This window comes from Eptatretus burgeri, chromosome 7 (genome assembly GCF_056783735.1).
Source record: "Eptatretus burgeri isolate ZD-2024b chromosome 7, Ebu_testis_v1, whole genome shotgun sequence".
In the NCBI taxonomy this organism is placed as follows: Eukaryota; Metazoa; Chordata; class Myxini; order Myxiniformes; family Myxinidae; genus Eptatretus; species Eptatretus burgeri.
The window spans coordinates 62,116,634-62,144,631 of NC_140967.1; the positions used below are offsets into that span (position 1 = coordinate 62,116,634).

At 42.8% G+C, this 27,998-nt stretch overlaps 1 protein-coding gene across 5 annotated transcripts; it reads left to right on the top strand.

Moving 5' to 3' along the window:
- Positions 1-76: 76 nt before the first annotated feature.
- Positions 77-27,964, top strand: LOC147023390 (protein Cripto-like). Of its 5 annotated transcripts, none has more exons than XM_085888762.1 (6): positions 689-899; positions 7,334-7,374; positions 12,060-12,143; positions 17,025-17,130; positions 25,056-25,165; positions 25,701-27,964. In XM_085888762.1, exons 1-6 carry the CDS (start codon positions 862-864, stop codon positions 25,820-25,822), a joined length of 501 nt encoding a protein of 166 aa, XP_085744888.1. In that variant the 5' UTR covers positions 689-861; the 3' UTR covers positions 25,823-27,964. The 5 variants fall into 5 exon arrangements, with proteins under 5 accessions (XP_085744892.1, XP_085744888.1, XP_085744889.1 ...); XM_085888763.1 differs by lacking the exon at positions 689-899 and adding an exon at positions 1,095-1,298; XM_085888766.1 differs by lacking the exon at positions 25,056-25,165 and having other exon boundaries at positions 77-899.
- The last annotated feature ends 34 nt before the right edge of the window (positions 27,965-27,998 follow it).

Sequence of the window (27,998 nt, forward strand, 5' to 3'; positions counted from 1 at the left end):
GGGCATTAACCCTTCGTAGAACTCTCATTGCTTCCTACAGCATACCTCGATTGATGCCTTTTGACTTCATCCATTGTTCTGTCTCCTTATGCATATCGATACTCGTCTTCACCAGCAAAGCAAAAACAGTTCTTCATTCTACATTAACTGAGACAAGGTTAGGTGTGTAAGGCCAGTCTATTAATGCCCTGAGTATGCTGTATTAACAGGTGATGGTGGGAAGAGAAGGGAAGCGACTGAAATAAGACTGAATGAATATTGGTTTGGGGGTGGTTGTGTCTTAACAGTTAATGCGGTTTGTTTAAGGTCTTGAGTTCACCTGTTGTGCTATAAAATAACACCAGGTGGGTTTATTCGGCCTGCTGTGGGACAAATGAGCCATTCATGATGGGGGAGTGGAGACCCGTCCAGGATTGTGACCAAAGCTGATGAAAACTGCCTTGGCAGACCCTTGTGCCTGCCTGTGCAAGGAGGACCAAAATTAATCCCCGTTATCACCCTTCTTGGTGTTGGAGGGAGGGAATCTTATTCGTTGCTGCTGGAATGTGGTGACAATTAAACTTCACGATTAACCGGCTGGATCCTTCTTCATTAAAAAAAAAAGTTTTGTTTTTGCTTTGACCTTTAACCCGAACCCCACTCCCCAACTTCCCCACCCTTGCACGTGTAATTTTATTCAATTCCTCGCTCTATCATCATTCGTACGGGATGGTGCCTTGAAATCCCAACACCAACAAACATCCGTGGCATTGTCGTTAGGCCGTGGTAACTGAGGTCACCGGGGTCACGAACCCAAAGTGGCCGGTTCGGCCATTTGTTTCCGGGTCATTTGAGCGGTTTATACGGTCATTGGTGGTTGCGATGGTGCGACCCAGAGGTGGTGTGCCACATGTAAGCCGGTGAGTGAGGTTTGTGCACTCGCACTTCCCCGTAGTTGTCGTCGCTCCTCAAAAAGTCGTCAAGCAAACCTACAAAGGCCGTTTCACCACGATTACAGCAATCATTGCCAAAGGTCGTCCACGGCTCCGTGGGTACAACGTTTGTTTGGAAGCTTCTGCAGTCGCTTGTCGATCGAACTTGCCACCACGAAGTGAGGACGGTAGTGTGGGTGTTGTGGCAAGATCAAGCGTTTTAGTTCGATCAGGAACACGAACCGGTCTCGACGGTTTAATGTTTGGAGCATCCTCTCCGAGTCTGGGTGGGCGGTAGTTCGCGAATCCGGCCCGAGTCATATCCAGAGACTAAAAATGGTGTGTGCTGCTTCGGTGCGAGGAAAGACCACGGCCGAACAACCATAGGTTGGTAATAACAGCGCAGACTTTGGTCGAAAGGTTTGATCGACTACGTTCAAGGTCCTTATATTCATTAAGGGACCATTATTAGAAACTCAAAATAAAATAAGTCATTGAAGAGATTACATCCATTCCAGTGTTGTGTTTTCCCATCATTAATTACTTTCAACGAATGGACGATATTCTAAACACTCCGCTGGTTTGATGTCATCACTTTCCCACGAGATGGCACAAGGACGATTTGACGTCACCTTTACAACACGTTCGACTTGCTGTACTGTGCCTGTGCGTGACGTCATGGTGGTACTTGTGCGTCACACGTGTGATCACTGTGGTCGTGTGCGTGACTCTCTCCGCTGATCCCGACACGAACCGGATGATAAGCTCTGCACCGATTAGTCGAGCGATGACGAAGCAGAGTGGTGGGTGGTCATGTTATGGGTTTCAGAGAGAGAGAGAGAGAGAGAGAGAGAGAGACAGAGACAGAGACAGAGACAGAGACAGAGACAGAGACAGAGACAGAGACAGAGACAGAGACAGAGAGAGAGAGAGAGAGAGAGAGAGAGAGAGAGAGAGAGAGAGAGAGAGAGAGAGAGAGAGAGAGAGAGAGAGGTTGAGAGAGAGAGAGAGAGAGAGAGGTTGGAGAGAGAGAGAGAGAGAGAGAGAGAGGTTGGAGAGAGAGAGAGAGAGAGAGAGAGAGAGAGAGAGAGACAGAGAGAGAGAGAGAGAGAGAGAGAGAGAGAGAGAGAGAGAGAGAGAGAGAGAGAGAGAGAGAGAGAGAGACAGAGAGAGAGAGAGAGAGAGACAGAGAGAGAGAGAGAGAGACAGAGAGAGAGAGAGACAGAGAGAGAGAGAGAGAGAGACAGAGACAGGTAAAGAGATTAAAAAAAAAAAAAATCAACATCAATTCTAAAATCGCTGTTAAGCTGTTCCATGGCCAACTCTGGAAATTGCTACCATGAGAGGGCACCAGATTTTTTTTAGTTCTTTTCTGTTACCTATATGTATCTGTAACTCAAAGCAGCATCATGGACATTTCTGGAGAGTAGCTTAGTTTCTGTATAGCTAAATGTGGGAGAGGGGTAGAAAACCAGAAAAAAAGACTAAGAGGAACATGTTTAAAAGTACAAACTTTATCAGACCACTTAAAATTGTTTCTGAGACTCATTGTTCATCATTATAAAATGTACACTGATCAAAACATGTTAGACCTCAAACTAATTTCCATTCGAAAGTTTTCTCAGAGATTTGAACCATAATAATTAACTGATTATTCTATTATTGACCCAAAGCCTTGACGCAAACAGCACAACAGGTTTCATACTTGTGTTTTCACACACACACATTTCCTCACATACTTCATGTACATGACTTATTTATATTCAGGACACAAATATGATAATTACAGAGCTAAATCTTTCCTATAGTTGCCTTCAGTAAACCAAAGATCACTATAGCAAGAATAACATTAAATTGACATGGTGACAAACGATATGATATCTTTCAAGTACATTTTGTTGGAAAGTCATTGTGATACATATACTTCTCTTACATAGTAGTTCCCAGACATAGTAGTTCAATGTAATACATGATCAAAATAAAACATATACTTCCAGTATAAATCCATGAATCAGACAATACTAAACATCAAATACATATACAGTTCACATCTGTTCGTTCATTCATAATCACTCTCTGAACTGTCAGAATCCGTGAAGTCATCATTTTCCTCATGATCCTTCATGTTGTCACATGTTTGTATGCTGCAGTCATCTGAGCACTTCAAGCCATTCACCATGCACTGACAAGATGGCAACTGGCAGCTTCTCTTGCACTTGTAAGACAGGAACTCCAGGACAACATCGGGGACTATGGGACCAGTCACCAGTTGACTGCGAGCTGTCCCACTTCATCCAAGGTCCACCCATTACTGTCAATAGGATTTTGTATGCTGGGCTTGCTGGTCAGGGATCTCTGACAAATGGCTGCTTGGTAGTTTGCCCTCACAGCATGCATCTTCCGGCAATCCTTGCATGGAGGCAACTGTGAAGAGTCTACGTTTCCGTTCTTGATTCTGAATAATTGGTACCGCATTTCATTGACTTCTGAGACGTCTGTCTGAGCCATGTAAAAAGACGACAAGTGAACACCTCCGGATTTGTCAGTAATTCTGCAGACAATGTCCAATCTTGCCCTAGTTTTCTGAATGCCTCTTGGAACTGGACATTCTCCTTCAGAAGTTTCAGAGCAGCCAATTTTCCTCGTCCACTGAATGCGCTGATTGGTCTCTGATGTATACTGCAGATTGGTTGATGACATGTCTTATGTCATTTGTAGACGTTAGTTCCTGGACCTTATCCTTGAGCATAACATTATCTGTAAGGGCTTGTGCAAGTGATAGATTATCAGGATATACAAGAACCCTACCATTTGTCTCAGTGATGAAGTGGAGAGACTGACAAAATTCTGCCTCCAACTTATGGTGGATGTGATTTTTGGTCTGTTTCTTCACATCTTGGAAGCCATATGTTCTCATGAATTCTACAAGTTTGTCAGTTAGATGAGTCAGGCGAACAGCCTGAGGATTAGTGAAAATAGTGTCCCTTATGTACTTGAACATCATGATGTATGATTCTTGTTCTGCTTCTTGGTCGGCCACATCTTAATTTGCCATAGTTGCAGTCACAGCTTTGGGTTTCTCATCCCTCGTGTAATTTCTGTAACAGGTCTTATGATAGTGGGCCTCTGCTGCCACGAGTTCTCATGATGTTATGGCCAGAATTTTGTTGTCAAATTGCCTTAGACCTCAATGCCTATCCAATGCCTTCAGGACCCAACTTAGGCTCTAAATTATCAAATTGTGAGAAAAAAATTTTTGTCAACCAAACATACCTTGTTCACATGCACACAATAGAAAACAACTCATAAAACTACAGCGGGCACTCAGTAGAGCACATACCTTCGCCAACGCTACATTTTCCCCCCCCCACCCCCCAGAAACCGTTGATTGTGAGGGTATTTAATCCCATACCACATCTGCCATCTCATATGTGTTATGATGGCTTAAAAACATTAAATTTCCTGCTGTTTGACACTGATTCACGGACATTGTACAATTTCTGTATGAACTCCCTGATCTTTTTGGGTGTCAGTGTCAAGTCAATCTGATGACAACTGGTCACATTATAAGAAATCAAATATTACACATCACAGGATAGGGAATTGAATTCTAAACATTTTGAATCTACTTGCATGCAAATTGTATAAGAATTGACCGCGTTATGATAATAAAGGTCATTGACCCCCCTGACCTTTGACCCAAACCGCTAACAAAGGTAGTGACGTCATTGTGTCATATCGTATATCACAAGATTGGGCATTGAATTCACAACATTTTGGCATTGGTTGCATGCAAATTGGATAAAAATCGACCGCACTATGGCAAAATGACGATTTTGACCTTTTCATGACCTCGACCTTGACCTTTGTACTCTTAATTTTGTAATTGGTATTAGAATGTGGGGAACAGAACAGTCAACATTTTGGTGTTGGTTTCATGCAAATCGGATAAGAATTAACCGTGTTATGACTAAAACCGCACATTGCAATGCCGTGACCCCCCCCCTGACATTTGACTCCCAACCGCTAATAATGGTTATTACGTCATTGTGTCATGTCACATATCACAAGATAGGGCATTGAATTCTGAACATTTTGGCATTAGTTGAATGCAAATTGGATACAAATTGACCACGCTATGGTAAAAAGACGATTTTGACCTTTTCATGACCTTGACCTTGACCTTTGACCCGATCGCTCCCAAAATCTAATCAAATGGTCCTCGGATAATAACCAATCATCCCACCAAATTTGCTGCGATTCAGTTCAATACTTTTGGAGTTATGCGAATAACAAACAAACAAACACACATATTCACAAATAAATAAATAAATACACAGCGATCAAAACATAACCTTTGCAACAAAGTTTGCGAAGGTAACAAGTGTTTTTTGTCTTTATTCAAAACATATTTCATGGAATGTGCAATTTTTGAGGCTCAATTTGGCACCCGCTTCGCCATAAAGTCATGATATCTTCAAAGTCCCATACAAAACTTGAGCTACTCCACTGAGAAGTCCATCATACTGTTTTGTTATGTCCATGGGCATATACATGAGATAAAACAAACAAAGTCTGGTGCCCTCTCATGGTAGCAATTTTTGGATGGGCTCATGTACTATTAATCATCATTTTTAGCTCACCTGGAACGTTGTTCTGGGGAGCTTATGGGATGTCCGTCCGTCCGTCCGTCCGTCCTACACGATTCCGATGAAACTTGACCACAACTTCCATCACCTGGTATGTTCCAAAGTTTGTTCATGGCATTAAAAAAAAACAATTGGACCTTTAGGGGGTAGACCGGGAGTTGCCCCCTAAAATAGGTATTTGCTTTCTTCTTATAAACCACACATGCAATTTCGATGAAACATGACCACAACCTTCATCACCCGCGATGTACCAAAGTTTGTTCACGACTTCAAAAAAAAAAAAAAAAATAATAATAATAATAATAATCGGGGTCTACGGCGGGTTACCCCACAAAATATATATTTGCTTTCTTCTCCGAAACCACACAAACAATTTCGATGAAACTTGACCACAGCCTTCATCACTCGCGATGTACCAAAGTTTAGTCATGCTATTTGAAAAATTGGGGTTTAAGGGGATTTACGGGGACAGTGGGGGGTTGCCCCCCAAAATAGGTATTTGCTTTCTTCTTATAAACTACACATGCAATTCCGATGAAATGTGACCACAACCTTCATCATCCGCGATGTATCAAAGTTTGGTCATGCTATTTAACGAATAGGGGGTTAAGTGGATTTATGGGGTTGGGGGGGGGTTCCCCCTCCCCGAAATAGGTATTTACTTCATTCTCCAGAACGACACGTGTAATTTTGATTAAACTTCACCACAACCTTCATTACCCATGTACCACTGTTTGTTCACTACATGAGAAAAAAAATCCAAAGGTATTTACTTTTTCTCCATTACATAGTTTGTGGGTCATCCATGCCTACCAGTGGTTTTCTGGTTTCCTTATCCAGGTGAGCACCCAGAGGTATTGCCCCTATTTATTTTATAAACACGAGCAAGTTGCCCGTGCCCACACAGGATTCTAAACGGGGTCGGGATGAAGGGGGCAAAAACGCAAATGGCGTCTTCTGTCATCGGCTGGCAAGCTGGGAGCAACAATTCACATTTAGTGCCACATCTGATGCAATTTGAATGCTCTAATGGCCAAGAGGTGCTCCATTTGAAGCTGTTTGTTCAATTATACAGTATGCAGCTTTTTGATGGCCAGGGTCCGAAATAAAAATTCGTATTGCTGTCAAAGGCAGTCACCAATTATAGCAAATTAATAACAGGACACATTATCCATTACAATAAGCTTGATGTTAGCTGAACGGTTAAGGTGGCTGGCTTATGATCGGAGGGTCTTCAGATCAAGCAGCTGTTGTCTACCTCGCTCGGTTATCCTGTCATCCTCCCAAGGTTGGCAAAATGCAGCAAAGCAGCTATAGGCTGTGTATGAAATAATAAATCTGTTGCTATGAAAGTTACATGAGTGTACTGCTCAAATTTACCAAATGTGTGAATATTTTAGTTTGAGCAAGTAACATAATTTTCCAAAGTTGGGGCTTGCTGTCTCAAACACATAATCCACATTCTACGTAAACGTGTATGGAATTAAAAAGTATAAATATCTAATTTTATCATTTTTGTCTTCCTCACGTTTTCTTTTAAGGAAATGTGATAACTATTTTCCATCGACTTGGATGATAACTCGTTATTCAGTCGACATGTTCGCCCGCAATTCCACGATATAAAATAAGAATTTTCTTTTTTTAATCCCAAAATGATTATTTTGAATGATGCATGACACAATCGGACTGTACTAGTTTCTCTGTGAACATTTGTCAGTGAAATGTCGAGACAATTGGTTTAAATAAACATGTTCTTTTTCTGTCTGTTTCCAGGAAGCTGATACTCAGTGTTTTCTGCGTTGGCATCATAAACGGTATGATTTGGAACTGTATCATCTTTATATCTTTATACATTGGAAAGGAGGCGATTACGAGGGCGTCTGATAGAGATGTTGAAGGTAATTAAGGTGTTGACAAATAGGTGTAGTGGAGTTTTTTTTTTCAGCAGAGTGGACAGTGTTAGGAGCAGGGGTCATAGCCTGAGAGTAAAGAAGAGAAGAGTTAGGATGTTAGAAAGGCAGAAGTCTGGTCAATGCATGGAATGGTCTCCCCAGAAAGGTAATGGCAGCGGAGGGGGGTTGTACATTGGGGGGGTGGGGGGGGGGTTGTGCTGTACATAGGTTTAAATTTTCATCATTTTTTGTTGATGGTTTCTGTGGTTGGTGCAGCACAAGCATGGTGGGTCAAATGGCCTCCTACTGAACCAAAGTTCCTTGTGTGTATATTCCTTGGCATCTACAGTTGATATTTAAGGAAAAGAGGGTATTCAAAGCTTTGACCGATGTCTTTTTAAGTGTTCAAAATGGAGGCTCGTGTAAGAGCAAGTTGAGAAAGGGTAAAAAGGCAACGTGGAATCACAGCTGGATACACAAGCAAGGAAATGAGCAAACAACAAAGGAGGAGAAAGGAGGTGGGAGGAAATACAGTAACCAACAAGTAAGAGGGTTGAGTGAGGGTAGGGCATGTATAAATTGGGAGAAGACATGAGATGGCGGCATTCCACGTGCATGAATCTTTGGAGGAAAGAGGGGGCTTGAACTATCTCTGGAAGGCAGTTCTCCAAATGGGAGAAAAAGAGTTCAGGTGGGTGGAAAGCCTGGATTTATGGAGTTTAAGGAGAAGGGGATTACTGGAAGAACACGTGTCCCGAAGGAAATGGGGAAGGTCAGGGGTTGAGCGAGCAGAGGGAGCGAGACCGGAGGAGAGGTGGTTAAAAAAAACAGAGGGGCTTGTGCTTCAGACTTGTTGCGGGAGATGCCAAAAATGCTGAGAGCTTTAGATCCCTGAATGCAAGATTGTCTTCTTGTCATTTCTGAATGTCTTCACCAAAATGCAAGAACACAACCTGTGTGATTTGTTATCCCCCCTATCAATTCCATTGATTTGTAATACTTGGTCAATAATTATTTATTTTGTAAACAGGTTTCAAAATGTGTGTCTGACTTTAAGAACATGCCAGCTCATTTTACGGGTTCAGTCGTGCATGTAAAGTACATTTGTTTTATTTGGCCTCAATAATCCAATAAAAGTTTCTGGAAAATTAATGTTATGTGAGATAAATGTTCGAGCCTCGGTTATTGTTTTTGATTTTTATTACTTCTTAAGAACCTTAAATTATTATCAGTAATTTCTGGCTGCACAGTTCTGATGAGTAACCCAAAGCTTGTAATCCGTAACTTCCCACATTGGAATCGTCCTTTTTCGAGCTTCTGTCGAGTCTGTACATTGTTACAGCTGAGAGTTCTGAGTTTCGACAGCAACAGTGTCATCGTTCCTTCATCAAGCACATTTTGGTCATGATTGTGGAACGTGTTCAGTTACATTTTTTAAATAACAGGTTTATTATTATAATAATAATAATAATAATAATAATAATAATAATATAAGATAATATAAGTTCCCTTGCAAGGAACTTCGATGCAGGAGGCCATTAGGCCCATCAAAACCTGCACTATTATTACCAATTGATGGCTTTTGTTCCAAAATGTATTATAACAGGGTTGCTCTACTTTGGCCTGGTGGATGAAATCCTCTAATGGGTTAGTGATAAAACTTTCTGGCGGAAACAGCAGCCGCGCCCTAGCAATTGCCTGCCTGTGGCAACTTCGTCCGGTGAACCTCTAGACTCTCGAGGCGAGCTGGTAAAGGCCATAATTGCTCGTGATGGAGTTGGGCATGAACTCAGGATGCAGTTTTCAATGTTTGAACTCCCAGCAAACTTGTCAATTGAAGCAAACTCAGTGGAGTAATGGTTGGAGCGTCCATTCTGAATCTGGTTGGTCGGCAGTTCGAATGCTGGCCGAGTCATGCCTAAGACTTAAAAATGGTACGTGCTGCGTCCTTGCTTTATGCTCAGCACTTATCCAGGATAGAGTATGGACAACCAACCTTAGTGCAGGCTTGATGGGCTTAATGGCCACGTCCTGCGTTGAGATTCCTTGTTTGGGAACTCTTATTGTTATATATTTTTTATTTTTACTTTTATTGGTGTTGAAAGTTGCTGATCACTCGTGTAAGATGGGGTTTGCTTTTCCATATTGTCAGTAATTGTTCAAAGTGTCACAATAAAAATGAAATATAGGAAATGCAACAATGATTCATTATATATTGTTATGGTTGTGGAAATTCGCATTACACCATAAAGAGTCCTCAGGTGAGATATATCGGTAAGTTCATGTGTAGTTAGCCCAAACCCGTTGTATAGAGGGAATATATGTGATTTATCGGGCTGCGATTCTTTGAGTTAGCCGTTTTTCTGTTCTATCGTTATTTTGGACCATCCGAAGACTTCAAATGAAGGCCCCGTGAAAGACCTACAACGGCGCGCGAGTTTTCCTGCCTTTTTTGCGGCGCCGGGGGCTGACGGGAGAGGCTGCGAGAGCTTGCTGGCGATTGGTGGATACGGGGTGTGAGGCGGCTGTGAGGAGGAAACGCCCCTTTTCGAGGAGCTTCTCGAAAGGGCTAGAGGAGAGGCGGAGCCAAAAACGGGGTGGAGCGACGGGTGGAGCCCCACGCTGCGAAGGGTGGAGCCCCGCTCCATAAAGGACGGACACGGGCGGGGCATGCCCTCTTCTCTTCGTCCTGGAGCTGGTCTCGCCGTTTGTCTCTTCTCTTCGTCCTGGAGCTGGTCTCGCCGTTCGTCTCTTCTCTTTGTCCTGGAGCTGGTCTCGTCGTTCGTCTTGGCTCGTCTTGCCTGGTGGTCTGGTCTGGTCTGGTCTTCTGTCGGTGCGGTCCCGAGAGCCCGCTGGTGGGACGGAGCGTCTGCCATTCCCCTCTCCCGACCCCGAGCATCAACGGTCCCCCCCCCCCTTTATCCGCGCTGAGATAGCGCCGGAAACCCTGTCCGTGGCGTCGAGCGGCCAACACGTGCCGGCGCGAAGCACGAGCTCACCGACCACGCCGGAGGATCTGGGAGCTGAGGTCGTGGGAGGAGGACTCGACGCGCGCAGGGAAGTAACTACTTTTCTTTTCTTTGCTTTGGTGTAAATGTGTGTGTGTGGCGCCATCCGACAAGTAGAACTGTGTAAGTGTGCCTGAGTAAGTCATATTCGGTTGTAGTTCTTGCTTTCGTTGCATGACTGTATGGCTGTATATACGTGCTTGTCTGTGTGTGTAAATAAAGTGCTTGCTTGTTGAACTGTTTTCCCGTTTCGCTTCGTCTTTTCCCTTGTTTGAAAGTTCCATCTTGCATCACATAAGGGATTGATAGTGGGTTTAAAACACCCAGTAAACAATCTGAACCATCGAGGTCGACGATAACTCCGCTCGGTTATCCCTGCAGCACGGAACGAGCCACTTAAGCGGTTCGTGTCTGGAGTCGACCTGCGGCGTGGTACAACTCCTCAGTACGCTACTCGCGCAGGTACTAAGGTATATCGACATTCGGCGATTCACCCTATTTCGCGCGGGTAGAATGCGGACTGGGTTGTTGTGAGGTTAAACCCCCACCCGTGGCTAGCTCCTTGGCGGTAGTTCCAAGAGGGTCACGACTGAATTGTCCGTTCCGGTGGGCGACGTGTCGCGATTTGAGTTACGTGGCCGATCGCACGCCGGGCGGGCGCGAATTCGTAACAATATAAAGGTATTTTTTAAAATCTATTTTTCTTTTGCAGTGATTCAAGGCTCATGGGGGAGCTTGCACATAAATCACAACCAGCAAAAGGACATTGGTCAGAGACATGAATTAACGTAGCTCGGTTTATTGGAGTCTTGAGTCTTGGCCATTAATTAACATCGACTCTCTGAGAAGTGAGTAATTTTACAAGTTTTTATTATTCTGGATGTGAATATGTCCCATCGTACGTTATTTGTAGATCCTTCGACATTCTCACATGCTGTGGGAAGGTGGGAACAGATGAGCAAATGGAGATTTTTGCGTGGTTGATCTGCTGTGGTTGAAAGATGCTTTATTTTGGGGTCGAATGTCGAATGCTTTCTGTGGTTTATCTCACCTGCAAGGTGCAGCCTTCGCGGGATACAGCCACAGCCTGCAGTGTGGGATTTTGGAATTCTGCAACCGACCTTGCTCTTTGTTTTGTGCTAAAAGTAACAGAAGGAGTAAATGTTTAAATGAAAGGTTGGTTGGAGACCAACTAGTGAGAATCCTCTGTACCTGAGTCTGGGACCTTCACCGTATCATTGTGAACATGCACAAACATTTAATAAGCTCATCTATAGGTCATGCTGAAGCAGCGTGCAAAATATCACTTTCCTCTTCCTCCTCATCGTTCCTGAGTTATTGTTGAAAACCTGTACTCGAACTAGAGAGCTTCAGTTAAGCAATAGTCAAATATCACCAAAAGCTAATCAGTTATTGCTCGACTTAGGTCAAAGTGCTATCCAAAATTTCAGCTTCCTGTGACTCAGTGTTTTTCGACTTGTACGGACAGACAACCGAGTCACATCGTGAGATTTCCCATTCGAGGAATCTCACGAAATAAATGGTAAAACACTTTGATGAGGTGTTATTTTAATTACATTTCTTTGTCTATCCCTGCAGCCATGCGAACTGGTATTCCCATCGGGAGCTCTCAGACAGCATCGATGTCTGCTTTCCAGCGAAGACCGCAAAATACATCCCATGGTAATTCTCCCACGGAATAGTTTTCTTTAAGAATACGATGCGCTTTGTGAAGTTTCATTGAAAAATATTTTTGCTAATGTAGTATTATTTCATCTGTTGGGAGCTATTTATTATTTTACGTGTTGCGAGGCAGAGAGGAAGGGAAACATGATGAAAATAGGTTTGGAGCCACTGTTGTCGACGAAGGACCGTGCTCCCTTTTCCTGCACGTGTTTTGAGATTCAATCAAAAGGCCAGGACATTTCCTGGGTGTTTAAATTCCTGTTTACAAACCATGTAGGCTTTCTTTTTCATTTTTCGGTTATTTCTCCGAAATAAGCTCATAGAGTGGGTCTCGGTGTCTGGCTGTCTGTAGTACTTCCATTACCATTTCAGTAAAACATCTCACAAACTACTCGACTGATGTGGACCAAATTTGGCATGATTCATCAGCACAGCAAGGTCTCATGGGGTTGTGCCCCCAATCCAAATGCGCAACATATAAAGGGGGTGAAAGGGTTTAAAAAAAAAAAATTAAATATATATTTTTTTACATTGGACTAAAACATCTCCCAAACTACCTGACCGATATGGAACAAATTTGGTACGATGCATCAGGACAGCATGGACTCATGGGATTGTGCTCCCCATCCGCATGTGGAGGTAAAAAGGGGGTGATAGGGTAGTTTTGCCACAAATATTGGTATTTTATTTTAAAAAAATTCTTCTCAGAAACCACCAGACAGATCCAGACCAAACTCGCCACTTCTTCTTCTTGCATATGGCAGCTTGGCTGTCGGGTAGCTAACATTTTGTTGAGGCACGACTATGCCGATGATGCTGTGCCCCTAAACCAGTACACTGGTACTCATTTTGCCGACCTTAGAAGGATGACAGGCTGAGTCAATCCACCTGGTGTTAATTGAGCAGCCAACGAGGCTCAAACTCAGGACCCTTTAAATCCCAAGCCAGCCACCCCAAACCACTAAGCCAACACCAGGCTTTTAAACTTGCCACGAGGCATCGGGACCATGCCCTCTACTTAAGTTGTGCTCTTCATGGCCATATCTCCCCCAGAAAGGGGCCACAAGCCCCCTCCCCAAATCCCTCATTTTCATAAAAATATCTGGAAATAGTCCTCTCGGGTAAATCATACCTGGAACGTAACCACTAAATTACCCACTCATTTTCCTCTTCTGTTTCCTTTTCCATGCAATCTGCATATGTGATTTACGAACAAGCTTCAATCTGCGATCTCAGGAAGGTCCTTTTCGTTTACAATTATGAAATTACAGCTTTCATTTCCACGTATACAATTTGCAACTATTAAAGACAGTTGGTAATAATGCCGGTCCTTAACCCTTGTCGAAATGAAACACTCATTAAATGTTCACTACCATTTCCTACAAGAACTGGGGTCCTTCACAATTGTAACTGAAATCCAGGTTAGAATTCTGCTTTCATTGATATCGGTTGTGTAAATGACTGCAGTTCCTTTTCTTTAATATCCTAGTCATCTTATGATATATATATATATATATATATATATATATATATATATATATATATATATACACATATACATACATACATACATACACACATTATATTGTTACAGGTTCTGTATGGGTCATGAGGGGGGGGGGGGCTTCTCTGGCCGCTTCCCAACCGAGGACCCTGAAGTCGGCGAGCTGAAGATAACTCTGCGACCTACGGGTTGCTGAGCAACCACAGACGTCATCTAAGATGATTACTTTAGGTGGGGTCCTCACTTCCAAATGCTGTGTTACCTTCCCGGCAAATTAACCCCCCCGCACTCTTAAAGCCCCACTCATGTCAATCAGACCAGCCGAGTGATATCGTCAGTGGGATGTTAGGTAATACTAACCATGAGGAAACTGTAGGACAGAACTCCCATGCACTATTTACACATTCTGTATAACCACTGGAGGAAAAGACGATTGGGCAGGTTGGACACAGTTTCTAAAAGATTTGACAAAAGCAGGTATTTACAAAGCAAAAACAGTGTCACAAAGAAAGATCTTACCCCTAACATGTAAGCCCCTTAGTCAATCATCTTAGCATGAATCTACACACACAGGTACTTCAAACATTTCTAGAGATGGATAGAAGAAAGGTTGATTGAGGGAGAAGCAAAAGTAGGTGGGGTATGGTGTCGACGCCGACCTCACCCGTACGTTAGCCAGAAGGCTCATGCGGTAACGAACATGGTGTGTGGTGTGGGTGAGTGAGAAGTGCAGGTGAGAGGTGCGGTGTATGTGGGTGCGTGTAATGCGAGTTCTGAAAATAACTCTTGTGGACTTGGATGACAATCCACAAACCCAGGTCGAGTCAATGAGGTGTGCGTGCTGGAAGGTACAAGAGTGTAGGATGCATGTGTAAGACATGTGTTGAGATCGCGTGTTGTCCACACTGATTGAGATCAATTTCTGTCCACACCGATCTTAGGTGGAGAAGAGTTTAATTCACATCAAAACATATACGCATATGGAGAGTGGCTAGGAACACAAGTAGTCTGCATAGACCAACTCTGAAAAGCTCAGCTTCAGCTCTTGTTTATATACAGTTTTACTCTGACCCCTGTGTGACTGCTTGCGTGCAAATGTCAAGCAAGATTAATCTTGTGGTACACCCATTTACTATTTTGAGCTCCCGTGGTGATTATGAAAGTAAAGGGTCACCCCTTTTCCCAGCTCATCTACCAGTTTGACGTCTTCCCATGCTCAGTGATCGCCACTCGCATGTTTTTTGCCCTAAGGGCTGGGAGGCCAAGCTGGGTGACATTCCACAAGCAATCCTTTAGCTGGTCGCAAAAACAGATTACCTGTTCCAGTTTCCATTGTACAACAGTGAAAAAATGCTGATGACTTATAAAACACATACAGTGTCCCCACACATGTAGGGAGAGAAGTCAGTTCTTTGAAGAATCATTGTTGACCCTTTTTATTCTCGACAGTTTGTGATTGGTTCTACAAAGTGTATAGGAGGTACTGTCCATGGGGAAGTGGTGACCACACTTAGGAGCCCGCATCTCTGTGCTCTGTTCACCTGGTGCTCTGCACCCATCCTGCTGTGCTCTCAGTGCTCATCCCGTTGCGTTCCCCAGGCACGGCACTTGGCGTAGTTTACTTCGAAGCTGCTCTCGAATCAACTGATATCTAAAACCAACTCCACTCGAGCTCTTTTCTCCCCTCCACAGAACTGCTCTCATCTCTGCTCTGAACTGCTTCGCCAGGGATCTTATCACCCTCGCTTCTGTCGCCTTGCACATCTGCTTTTCATGATCCAGCCACGTTGATTGGTTGGCATGTTGCGATCCAGTCATCGTGATCGATCCAGGGATGCGATGGGTGGGGCGGGCGGGGCTGCTGGTACAACTCCGGCAGCACTGATGGTGTGGCGACAACAATGCTGGTAGTGCTGGTGGCTTGGTGGCATGGCGATAACAATGCTGGTAGTGCTGGTGGCTTGGTGGTCTGGTGACAACAATGCTGGTAGTGCTGGTGGCTTGGCGGCGTGGCGCCAATAATGCTGGTTGTGCTAGTGGCTTGGTGGCATGGCGACAACAATGCTGGTAGTGCTGGTGGCTTGGTGGTGTGGCGACAACAATGCTGGTAGTGCTGGTAGCTTGGCTCTACTGTGCTAAACGTGTTTGATGTATGCTATTGAGATGTTACTGAATGGATGTGTGGTTCGTGGCACGTTTTGTGGAGTGAATGTCATGACCCTGAGCTATCATCCGGATTACTCTCACTACCTCAAAACTAATCACAGGTTATAAATTACCAGTAGAGTACCTGCTCTACAGGCAATCTTTTTCCAAACAAGCAACATGTTATTCTGACGCTTACCTTTATTTGGGCGGTGTATACGCAAATGACAGCTGTGTTGAGGCAAAAATAAAAAACCTCAGGTTACGTGTATGAAGAAAAAAAAACACACCGACTGCTAATAATTCAAAACACCTCACTGCACTGGAAAGCGTGGGGACAGGAATATTGTACTATAAATGGTGGAGACTTGTAATACCTGGAGACCCCCACCTGGAGGCAGCGCGACATGATACATATTTACATAGAGAATTTGTGTCCCCCTCCCCCTAAGACCAACGGCAAAGATTAAAACACCCCTATACATTAATTGGGGTCATGCGGATCCTATGTAGCAAGTCTGGATGTAATCAGGCCAGACCTGTAAGAGTAATAGTGCGACAAACAAACACACAAAAACACAAAACACCGGTCCAATACTTCTAGTAAGGATTAGCCACAGGCTGCATACAAAATAATAACAATAAATAAACACAAAATACTTTTGTGAACTGGGAAAGTCGGTGAATAAGGGCTTTCTACCGAACTCAGACTCGCACACAAAAAGATGTTCTTACTCTACCCAAAACAGGAAATAAACATTCCATTTTCGAGAAATTTCCAGCTATCGGGGCAATCAAAACTGGATATGGCAACCTCTGTGTCTGGAAGGTTAATGTTGGACCTTACTTGAGGTGTTTGGTTGACTTTCCAGCCATACACTACCAGCTACACTCACCATTTACTAAGCTTTGGGTGTTTTTTTGTCTTGACATAAACACAACTTCAGTGATTTGGTTATCCTGCTTATGAATATCTTGAATGTTTCTTGTAGTTATATATTTTTGGGGGAAAAAAGGTTTTATATGCTTTATATCTTTTTGTGATTGGCGATTAAATAACACAGATTTGGCGATTTAATTAATTGGTTGGTGAAAGCAGTTGCGGAACATTTTTTTAACTCCAAGCCGGAGCTCTCTCTTTGCACCTGGAAAACCTGCCATCGGCAAGGAAGTTGATACCTGCATCGGTGTTTCAATTTCATCGGCATTTGAATTTCTATCACCAACAGAGTCCAACAATATCTGCTGTTTCAATGGAGGAACATGCATCTTGGGAAGCTTCTGCGCCTGTCGACCTCATTACAAGGGACGTTACTGTGAATACCCACCAGCCAGGTATGCTTCTGGTCGCCCTGCATTAATCTTTTATCGCCTACTTTATCTTCAACGTCCAGATTATCATCACAATGACAGTAGTGTTCCATTTCCATCTTCTATATGGCTCCTCTTAGGTGATTTGCATCATCATCACCGGAAAAAAAACAACACGAGAAAGAGCAATTAGAGATTGCAGACACTCGCCAGGACTTGTTTTTTTGTGCCAAATAATGGAAGGATTTACTAAATGAAAGGTCAATGATTGCATATTAAAGGTCTAAATTCTCTAAAGGGCAAAGGTCTGGAAAGGGTAATGGTCAGGGGACCCCAAATGCAATTTTTTTTCTTTCTCTCTGAAAACCATTGAAAAATCATTCACAGTCATTGTGAAGTCAATAATCATTGAAGGGTACATTTTTTTGAATATTTTTTTTTTTGACAATCACAAAGTGTCGAAAGAAGCCCTAGAGTGGTGATTTCCAATTTCGCCAGTGACATCACACGACGAGCTCAGCTTGATCCGAACAGCGGCTTTACATGGAGAAACCGTGCATGTCGAGCTCGGATTCTGATACTGATTCCATCGTTATTAGTAACTGAAGGTTCTCAGAATGTTGAAAGTGATCAGTGGTATTTTGAAGAAGCTACGGGAGACAAAATTAGTGATGGAAACGCTTTCGGGGGGGGGGGGGAATTGTGGAGCCGAATCATTTTGAGCCTTGTGCTAGCGACTCAGAGGGAGAAAGTGGAAGTGTTCGTGAAGATGTTAAAACTATCAAAACGCTGATCGCATGTTAACTACAGCTTGGTAGGTTTTTTCTTTTTCTTCAATAGTCAATTCAATAGTCTTTCTTCAATCAACTTCAATAGTCTTTCTTTATAAGGAAGGAATTTTGTATTAATTGATAAATCAGTTTATATATTACTCAAGCAGAAATACTCATTATCGCTTGACAGCACAGACAAAATGGGCACACTCGGACACTTTGGACAAAATGGGCAATGAATGCTTTGTCCCACTGTCGCAGGTTGATCAGGTGTCTTGTATGTTACGGGATCATCCTGTTTCATACTTTCCCCGGATGCCATTTGTGTCCATGCCGTGTCCCAATGCCGTGTCCCTGAGATATCGATGTCCCGCCTCAGTGGAGGGGGTAGTGGTACGATGGTTGAAAGGGGGTGTGGGTCTCTTACCTTTAAACCTTCACTTATTTTCGTCTCACAAATATGACAGATATTGTTTTTCCTAAATTTTCTTTTCTCTTCTTTCGTTAAGGACATTGTCTTATAGGTTTTCCCCATGAGATTAGAATAGTCTCTTTCCAGTCGTTTTACAAACTCACGAGGGGCATCTTCTCCTCTGTAAAGTTCTATCTTGTAATCATCACCAGCAGATGATTTGATATAATAACAAAAACCACAAGGAGTATGTTTTTGATATTTATTTGTGTGTGATTGATCTGGATTTGGAGAAGCAGTATCTATCTTTTCTAGGATACTTTCAAAATCAGCAGAATCACAAACGGATGTTTTATAGATTTGTTGAAATCTTTGAATGATATGTTTGAACCTACTTTTGGCGTATTAAGTATGGTTGATTTCTGATTATGCCTGGTGTTGGCTTAATGGTTTGTGTGGTGGGCTTGGGATCCCAGGATCTAGATTTCAAACCCCCCTTGGTTAATTAATACCAGGTGGGGTTAACTCAGCCTGTTATCCTTCCGAGGTCGGCAAAATGAGTACCAGCTTGCTCGTATCCTGTGTCGGAGTGGTGTCCCATCCAGGATTGTGCCCAATAGCCAAGGAGACTGCTTAGGCAGCCCCAACGCTCTGCACAGAGTATGGTCCCGATGGATGGATGGATGGATGGTGGTGGTGGTGGATATTGTTGGGTTGATGGGGAATTGTGGTGGGATGGTTGAGGATGGGACCTGAAAGTTTTAGCATCCTAGGTGAAATGCTCTCGGAGGAGTATATGATACATGTTTCATAATGTGCTCTGTAACATGTGATATACATACATACATACATACATACATACATACTTTCTCTCCACTTCAAATAGACGGTGGTTCATTTGATTTGTATAAATTTGTGTTGATAATGGATTATTATTTTCGGTGCTCTTGTCATAACTGCCGGACAATGTCAACAGGTGTTTGATTCACCCTTGAAATTGTCTGTGTACATGTTCTGGTAGTTGGGTAGAGATGGTGTTACAGTTTTGAACGACAGCTGTTTCTTCCACTTAATTGTGGGGATGGCATCCTCTCTCAATCATGGCAGATAACCACAAGATCTAGCCATCTCTGTTGTTTCATGACATGCTCTGTAACATGTTTCAAGCACAAAAGCGAATGTTTTGGAGGCCCGATGCACACTCAGGTATTTTGGAGAAACCTCATCCAATTTCTGGCAAACTTCGAGTCTTTTGGCCATTGGTGTAGCATGAAACCATCTCGGTTTGTTTTACTGTACAAGTATCAAGGACGCATCGACTCGGCATATTTGTGGAAAATCTAAAAGTATTCACCGTTTGAGTTGAACCTACCACAATGTAACCCGTACACAGTACGGATATGGTGGTCTTCTTCCGGGTGCGACGTCACAGCTAATCTCAAGATGAAGATTTCGACTTTTAATCGCAAATCTACCTTCTTTATAATACAGAAATCGGAAAAAGCCATATCGTATCTATTTTGTAGGGTATGAAGGGATAGATTAGTGTCAAGGTGGTCTGAGCATTTGGGTTCCCCTTTAAGTGTCTAAATGGTCTAAGGGGCCGAAAGGGTCTAAACTATCTGAGGTGTCTAAAGGGCTGAACGGTCTAAAGGGTCTTAAAAAGCCAAAAAGGGGCCTAAACTGTCTGAAGGGGTTAAAGGGTCTTATAAAAGTCTGATGGGTATAAAGGGGAATAAAGAGGTCAAAGGAATCTAAAGGGTATCAGGATCTAAGGGGTCTTAAGGGTTTGAATGCTATAAAGGGTCAAAAGGGTATTGAAGGGTCTAATCCCAAAAGAGTCTGAACGGTATAAAGGGGTCTAAAGGGTCTTAAAAAGTCGAAAAAGGATATAAAGGGTCTAAAAGATGTTCTAATAGTATGTAATTAATAGATGTAGTCAATGGTACAATAATACGTAATTAATAGTCTTACTCACAATCCAACTCATGTTCAAACAATACGTAATTAATAGATGGACTCACATTTCAATAGTATGTAATTAAGACACTCACTTTCCAATGAAATGTAATTAATAGATGTAGCACTCACATTTCAATAGTTATGTAATTAATAGACAGACTCGCATTTCAATAGTATGTAAAGCCGCTGTCACACCTTGACGTTTTAGCCAGCGTATGCCGACGTATGAAAAATTTGGCGAATATGCTGGCACACGTCGAATACGTTATGGGTAAGTTTTGTATACGTTAAGAGCACGCTGAAGCACGCTGGCATACGTCGTAGTACGCCAAGCTCATCGACAAATTTTGTACATGCTCAAAATTTTCCGACGTGTTCGGCGTCTGACTCACACGTTCCGCATACGCTGGCCATAAGTTGTAGGCACGTTATGCGATCGTTGACACGTTACTTGTAAGTTACTCATAAGTCGAAATACGTCGAGGTAATGTTTAGCGTGCCCGAAACTTATTTATAACCTATGAATAACGTGCTTTGAACCTATGTGTAACATATCTCCAATGCATATTGACGTATGTAGACATATTTGACGTCTTCCGGACGGCCACAGAACTTACTGAACGTGTTTCTAACTTACAGTTACCGTATTGGCAGCGTTTAGGGGAATTGGTATAGAAAAATGTGGTTCACAGGAGGAACCCGTCAGTGTTCCAGACTCCATGGTGAGCAGATGTCCATGTCATCCGAGAGATGGAGGATCCGGCAAGGCTGAGATGAGAATACCTACTAGCTGTCCTCCATCATCAACATGACCTCATCGATTTGACACTGTACCAGTTGCATGCCAATAGAGCCAGGAGAACAAGAGGTGAACGGAGGAGAAGAAACTGGGTGAGACCATGGATTGGGAGGCGATGGCAGTTTGGCATGTATGACCAGCTCATGGTGGAACTCCGTAATGAGGAGTTCGTCGAAGTTTTCTTCGGCATGACGGTGATGTTGACACTTCGATGTCTAGTGCGGTTATGATTTGAATCGTTGAGCGGCAGCCTTTTAATAGGCTACGCCACGTGATTGTCAGCGATACGCTTCCGCGCGCTATGCATAAGTTGTGAACGCCAACAACACGCTAAGCATTCGTTGGTATAAGTTATCTATAAGTTATCGAAACGTTCTGTGTATGTTACTAATACATTATGCATACGTCCAACTCGTTATGAATACACTATTATACGCCCAAAACTGAAAAAAAATAAAAATAGTTCAGCGTACGCCAGCGTTTTAGATAAATTTTGATACGTTGCCATACGCTGGCTAAATCGTCAAAGTGTGACAGGGGCTTAATTAAGACATACTCACTTTCCAATGAAATGTAATTAATAGATGTAGTCCTCACATTTCAATAGTTATGTAATTAATAGATATATTCACATTCCAATGAAATGTAATTAATAGACATAGTACTCACGTTCCATTAGTACGTAATTAATCGACCCACTCACATTGCATTAGTATGTAATTAATGTACAGTACGTTCCATTAGTACATAATTAATAGACATACTCTTGCACCATTATTATCATTAAGTATCGTTACGAATTTCGCCCGCCCAGCGTGCGATCGGCCACGTAACTCGAATCGCGACGCGTCGCCCACCGGAACGGACAATTCAGTCGTGACCCTCTTGGAACTATCGCCAAGGAGCGAGTCACGGGTGGGGGTTTAACCTCACCACAACCCAGTCCGCATTCTACCCGCGCGAAATAGGGTGAATCGTTGAAAGTCGATATACCTAAGTACTCGCATGGGTAACCTACCGAGGGGTTGTACCACGCCACAGGTCGACTCCGGACACGAACCGCTTAAGCGGCTCGTTCTGTGCTACAGGGATAACCGAGCGGAGTTATCGTCGACCTTGACGGTTCAGATTGGTTACCAGATGTTTTAAACCCACTATCAATCCCTTACGTGATGCAAGATAGAGATTCAACAAAGGAAAGGATGAAGCGAAACAGGGGAACAGTTCAACAAGCAAGCACTTTATTTCACACATGCAAGCAGGCAAATAGGAACAAAAGCAGGCAAATAGGAACAAAGGAAAGCACTACGACCGAATAAAAGGCAATTATTTACAGCACAGTCACTTATACAGATTTTACTTGTCGGACTGGTGCCACAAACACACATACAAAAGCCCGAAAAGAAAAGAAAAGAAAAGAAGTGACTTCCCACATGGACCGTCGAGTTCTCCTCTCCTACGACCGTCAGCGCGGTCGCGCCTGGTTCCGGCCTCCCCTGTGGCCGGCGAACCCTCTCCGGCACCCCTCGTCCGGACGCGCAGGTCCACCACAGGCCGCACTGCGGCGCCTCCGGTCCACGTCTTCACCAACAGGCCGCGCTGGGCCACGAGCGCGGGAACGAGAGAGGAGGAAGGGAGTGCTTTGGAGAGCGAGACCCAAGGAGAGAGACCGAGCCTTTTTGGAGAGAGAGCTGGTGCCTTTTTCGGAGAGAGCTACAGCCAACATGAGCCACGATCAAAGAGCGTGAGCCTCGCGTCCATTTGCCTTTTGTAAGGCGGAGCTCCGCCCTTCGCCACGAGGGGCTCCTCCCCGTTCGCGGCTCCCACCTCCCTTCGAGGCGTTTCCAGAAGGCTCTCGAAGGGGGGCGTGCCCCCACTCCGACCACCTCACGCCGGGCCTCCACCAATGGGGAGGGAGCTGCCCTGCCCCCCTTCTCGTGCCAGCCGTGGCACCGCAGAGGGGTGCGCAAACCCGTGCACTAGCGCAGGTTTCTTTTTTGCCGTTGTCGTTGGTTGGTTTGAGGTGGTTGGATCCAAAATAACGATAGAGAAAGAAAAATGGCTAACTCAAAGCGTCGCAGCCCGGATGAATCACACATACTCCCCCGAAACAACGGGTGTGGACTAACTACACATGAACTTAGCGTCATAACTGATCTAAGGACCCTTTATGGTGTATTGCGAATTTCCACAGCAGTAACAGTATCATCATCATTATAAACCTTGTCATTATCGGTATCACTATCATTACCATTATAATTTCAATGCAATATAATATAAAAGGAGCTCAGTCTCGGCGTGTCTGTGTGTGTCCTTCCATCAACACGGGTTGTTCTAGTAGTATTGCATATAATTGATACATATATTCACGTTCTGTGCAGCCAAACAAACAGACAAACAAACAGATCCAGATGCAATACTCTCTCCTCTGGCGAGGGTAATAAACTAATTGGTCATAAAGATGATTGAATTTTAACACCAAAAGCAGTGGTGCTGACAGGTTCTGCGTTTGAAGAGAAATGTTTGAATTCGATGCATATTTGGTTCATTTCAATGTCTCCAAGCAACATTTTTGAAAGACAGTGGTCAACTCATTCAAAGCGTAGACACTTTTAAATAATTGTCTTGTCGTAGTTTTAGAGCCTTGTAAGATTAGTGTATGCAGGTTTTACTGTTTCATTATCATGGAGCATGATAGTACTCCGCATGTTGGGATGGCATGGGGAAAAAAAAAATAGTCGTCCATTCAGATGTGTACAAAACGATAAACTTAAAACAACTATAGAGTGAAGTGATAAGCATTTAAAAGCTAATACCTTTTATAATATAAAAAGATAGAAAAGATAGACGACATCTTTTGACATTTTTCCATCTCAATCCCACAACAAAAATACACAATTATACCAATCCCCACTACAAATACTCTTTAACATTGGCATCTTCGTGCAATTTTTACTATTGCGATCTATAACAAAAATGTCAAAAGATGTTGTGATGGCAATTCATAACAGGATTGTGGTGTTGTATTGTGGTGTAATTCCTTCCATGTCATTCATTCCTACCTTGTTTGGTTGTTTTTGGGGCATTTCATCCCCTACATGTTCATTTTTATATAGAAAAAATTCTGACTTGTTAATTATGGAACCTTATGAAATGGTCAAATGGTCATTATAGGGTGGCCACATACAACATATGTTTTTTTTTTTAATCCCCACGCTTAAAAAAAAAATACCGAAAAACGGGTGGATTTTGTAATCAACTCCATCTGTCTGTTTCCGTCTGTCTCTGTGTCTGTCTGTCTGTCTGTTTGTCTATCTGTCCAACATGCTTTATCCTCCGAAACTGTTGCGCAGAAATTCACCAAACTTGGTAGTTATGATCATCGCATGGCAAGAAGGTGCGAGAGCATTGTCAATTTTTGGCCATGCCCCCTGGGGTTCTGGGGTTGGTCAAAAAGGTTAAACCCCCCAAAATGCAATTACTGGCACATTTTAAAAACATTTATAAAATGAAAACTTTGTATGTGAAATGAATGGAGTCGCATAAAACATGTAGCGATTTATTTTGGATTTGAACCCCAGGGGTTAGGGACTTTGAGTCACAGGAGTCAAAACAGAAGATTTATTTTTAACTCAAAAATTGAAATCGAGTCATTCCTGGTGTAACCTTTTACCATCTTTCAGTTTTGCTTTAGGTGGGAAACATGGGGATTGCAATGGCATGCGATTGACTTCACTCTTGTTTGTTTTGTAGTCTAAGCACTCCCCTCGTCCTACACAAGACCTTTAGAAACAAAACCAAATCAGGAACACCTAACTGTTGAGTGGGAAGTTCCACATTTACTTTTAAAGAGGAGTAATCCATATCACTGCTGTTCCACTTAATGGCACGAGGTTCAAAATAGCACCTTTATGGTTCATCGATACGTACTTTGACTGTCTGTTCATTGCTTACAGCCTAATCATCGAATTTTGATCTACAATTATTGTGAATGCCATTATAGGGCCTGTGAGGGTCAGGTTCCTCACGGTTCCTGGCTGTGGCGAGGGTGTTCATTCTGCCGCTGTGTTTACGGAGAAATACGCTGCATCTCACAACTAGAGCTCGAGTGCGGTGAGACATGCAGCATTTACAGCACGACTCGGGCAAAGATAGCATTCCTTTCCTGTAGTGATTCTCTGCAGACTACTGTAGTATATGAGAATACAACTCTCATGTACTATAGTTCTAACCGCAGCATTTTCCCCTGGGAAACAAATGTGCCGATAGGGCATTCAAAGTAGCGTAACACCATTGTAGCCTGATAGCAGCATAACACCATCTTGAGGCATTGCACTCAGTTGGGAGAAGCTGGGAGTTAAAGGGAAGGAAGAAAAGGATGATTATGGAACAACATTAAAGCACACATTCTATCCACGAACTTTGTTGACCAGTGACTCAGTTTTAGAATGTCCATTAATTTACATGTTGACAAGTTGAAATCCTCCCACACCCTCCACCCACCCACTCAAAATTGAGCTAGATTTTTTTTGTAACTTTATCAGTTTAAATCTGAACTCGAGTTAAGTTGTTTGAGTCTTATCACAACCCCCAATTAATGACTGCAGTATTATTTGTTGGTGCTTGCATTTACCCACTGTGTCTGTAGATCCTCCAGCAAGACGAGTTCTGCAATTGTCGTGGTCGTCGTCACAAAGGTGGTCTCCGTCCATCATCATGACTATGGTGCTGGTGATGCTAGTTTGCATTCTCTTGGCCTCCATGGTCTAATTTCCTGATCAAATTCTTCTGGGAAGAGCGAAGAATGGACTGCAGCGTCGTTGAGCATTTTTGAATCCACGAAAGGAAGCATGCAATGATTGTTGGAGGAAGTAAAGAACATAATTGGAACGTGCTGTAAACTTCCTTTAAGTTTTGTGACGTCTTCATGTTGAGTAATATTGTAACTGCCAACATAAACTTTGGTGTCTATTTGTACACAAACACTGATCCACATTCTCGAGAGACAGTGCCGTCAGTTACATGTGTAGATGACTGTATTTGAGCGATTATATCCTTGTAATGGCCTGTCCACAAACCTTACATTTGCAGTGGTTCTGGCTCATTCAGGAGTTCATACAATTACCTGAATGACCAAGATTTCTCTTCAAGATGTGGGATTCAAACCTGCCCTCTGTTTAAAAGAAGTGCCCGGACAAACTACTTGATGCAGGTTACGCATCATTCGATGCATTCTTCACATTTATAACCTTGTCGTTCCCGACATGACCTTTCATTTTTCCTCTCGAGATGTAACCTCCATGTGAGGTTTTCTTAAATTTGTACATTTGAAGTCTTCATAGATTATGTGGGCAGGTTTATATCCAGCTGCCACACCTGGTTTTCTGGTGAGATGCTATCAAAGAGGACGTTTTCAAAATGAAGGAACGAGACACGCACAAGGGAGGCTAACAGCAACATTGGCCTGGGATGTAAACTCAGACCCACCAAGTCTAATAGCATGCATTCCTGCTTGCTTTCTATTTACTTTTATTGTTATTTATCACTATTTTTTCACCTAATGGGTGCTTTCACATTTTACAGAAAAAGGACTATTCAAGAATTTTAACATTTTCTTTAAGTTTTCTTTCAATATTGTGCAGGGAGGGTTGTGAGGATGGTAAAATAAAGAGTAGATTATAATTAGGTAGCATTTCAGGAATGCACCTTGCTTCGCAAAGTGATGGTAGGTGCTTCATGTTCAACAAAATAAATGTTTGGTAGAGTCTCGTTAAGGTGAATAGATTTACCCAAGGAGTCATTCCTCTTAATGAATATCGGTTCATTATGGAACATACATGAGACAACTGAGCTTGAGGGAAGTGACGTCACATCCCATAGCGCTCTGGGTACCAGCGATGCCATCTTTACGACCTGACTTTTCTCTCCGCACTTGCCAGTAAAATTAAAGAGGAATTTCTTCCTCCCCATGGATTCCAATCTGTGGGGTTCATTTGTGCGCTATCTTTTAAATGCAGAATGTCAAGCGAGGAAAAAAAGTACTTGGGTACCATTTTAAAAAAAGTACTTGGAATGACTCGAACAGCATCAGAGTCGAATGGGCAACTTCCCAGACTCAGAACAGGTGCTCTAACCATTATGGCACTGAATTTGATATTACCACTGAATTTGAATTTGACCCTTTTCGGGTCATCTGGTCCAGGTATTTTCATGTCTGTGCCCAATATCATTTGTTTATCTCATTTAAACATTGTCTGTTTCATTCACAGCCGTTCTATTCCAATATTAGTGTTTCATTCCAATTTTGATTGAACTCGACTGAATGGAGTGTTTTTCCACGTCCATATTTTTCCTAAAAAAAATTGGAAAAGCTTTTGTTCAAACTGCTTGATGATGAATTTGTCAAAAAGCCGGCTATCCTCAAGCAAGTATAACTATCTACCCCCTCCCTTTGCAAAAATTTGTAAAGTATGTATACAGCATTTTAAAATAAGCAAAACATTGTGCTCGATTTGTGGTTAATTTGTGGTTAATTTGTGGTTGCATTTACGTAAGCCACTTTGTATCAACAGTAATAGATTTTTTTTTTCATTTTTGAGATTTTTGTTGTGTCGAGTTTATTATTTGATTAACTGACACTATGTTGGCTGTTGAAGGAACTTTACATCTGCAGGATTAACAACATAGAGACAGCCTGCCGAAACAGAATGATCTTTCATGCTCATTATGCTGAGAATTGTATTTGGCTCATCCCTCCTGACGAGGTTAACCTGTTTGTCTGGTGTTCCTACTGAAGACTGCTGATGATGCTGGGATGCAAGTTTGAAATTCCCTGTCCTGGTTGGATTTGTCCATGGTGTACTAATGTCCTCATAATTCGAGTAAAAATATACTGACATCTGTAAAAATAAACATGCAGCTGTGACTTCTTAACAATGGTATCGGA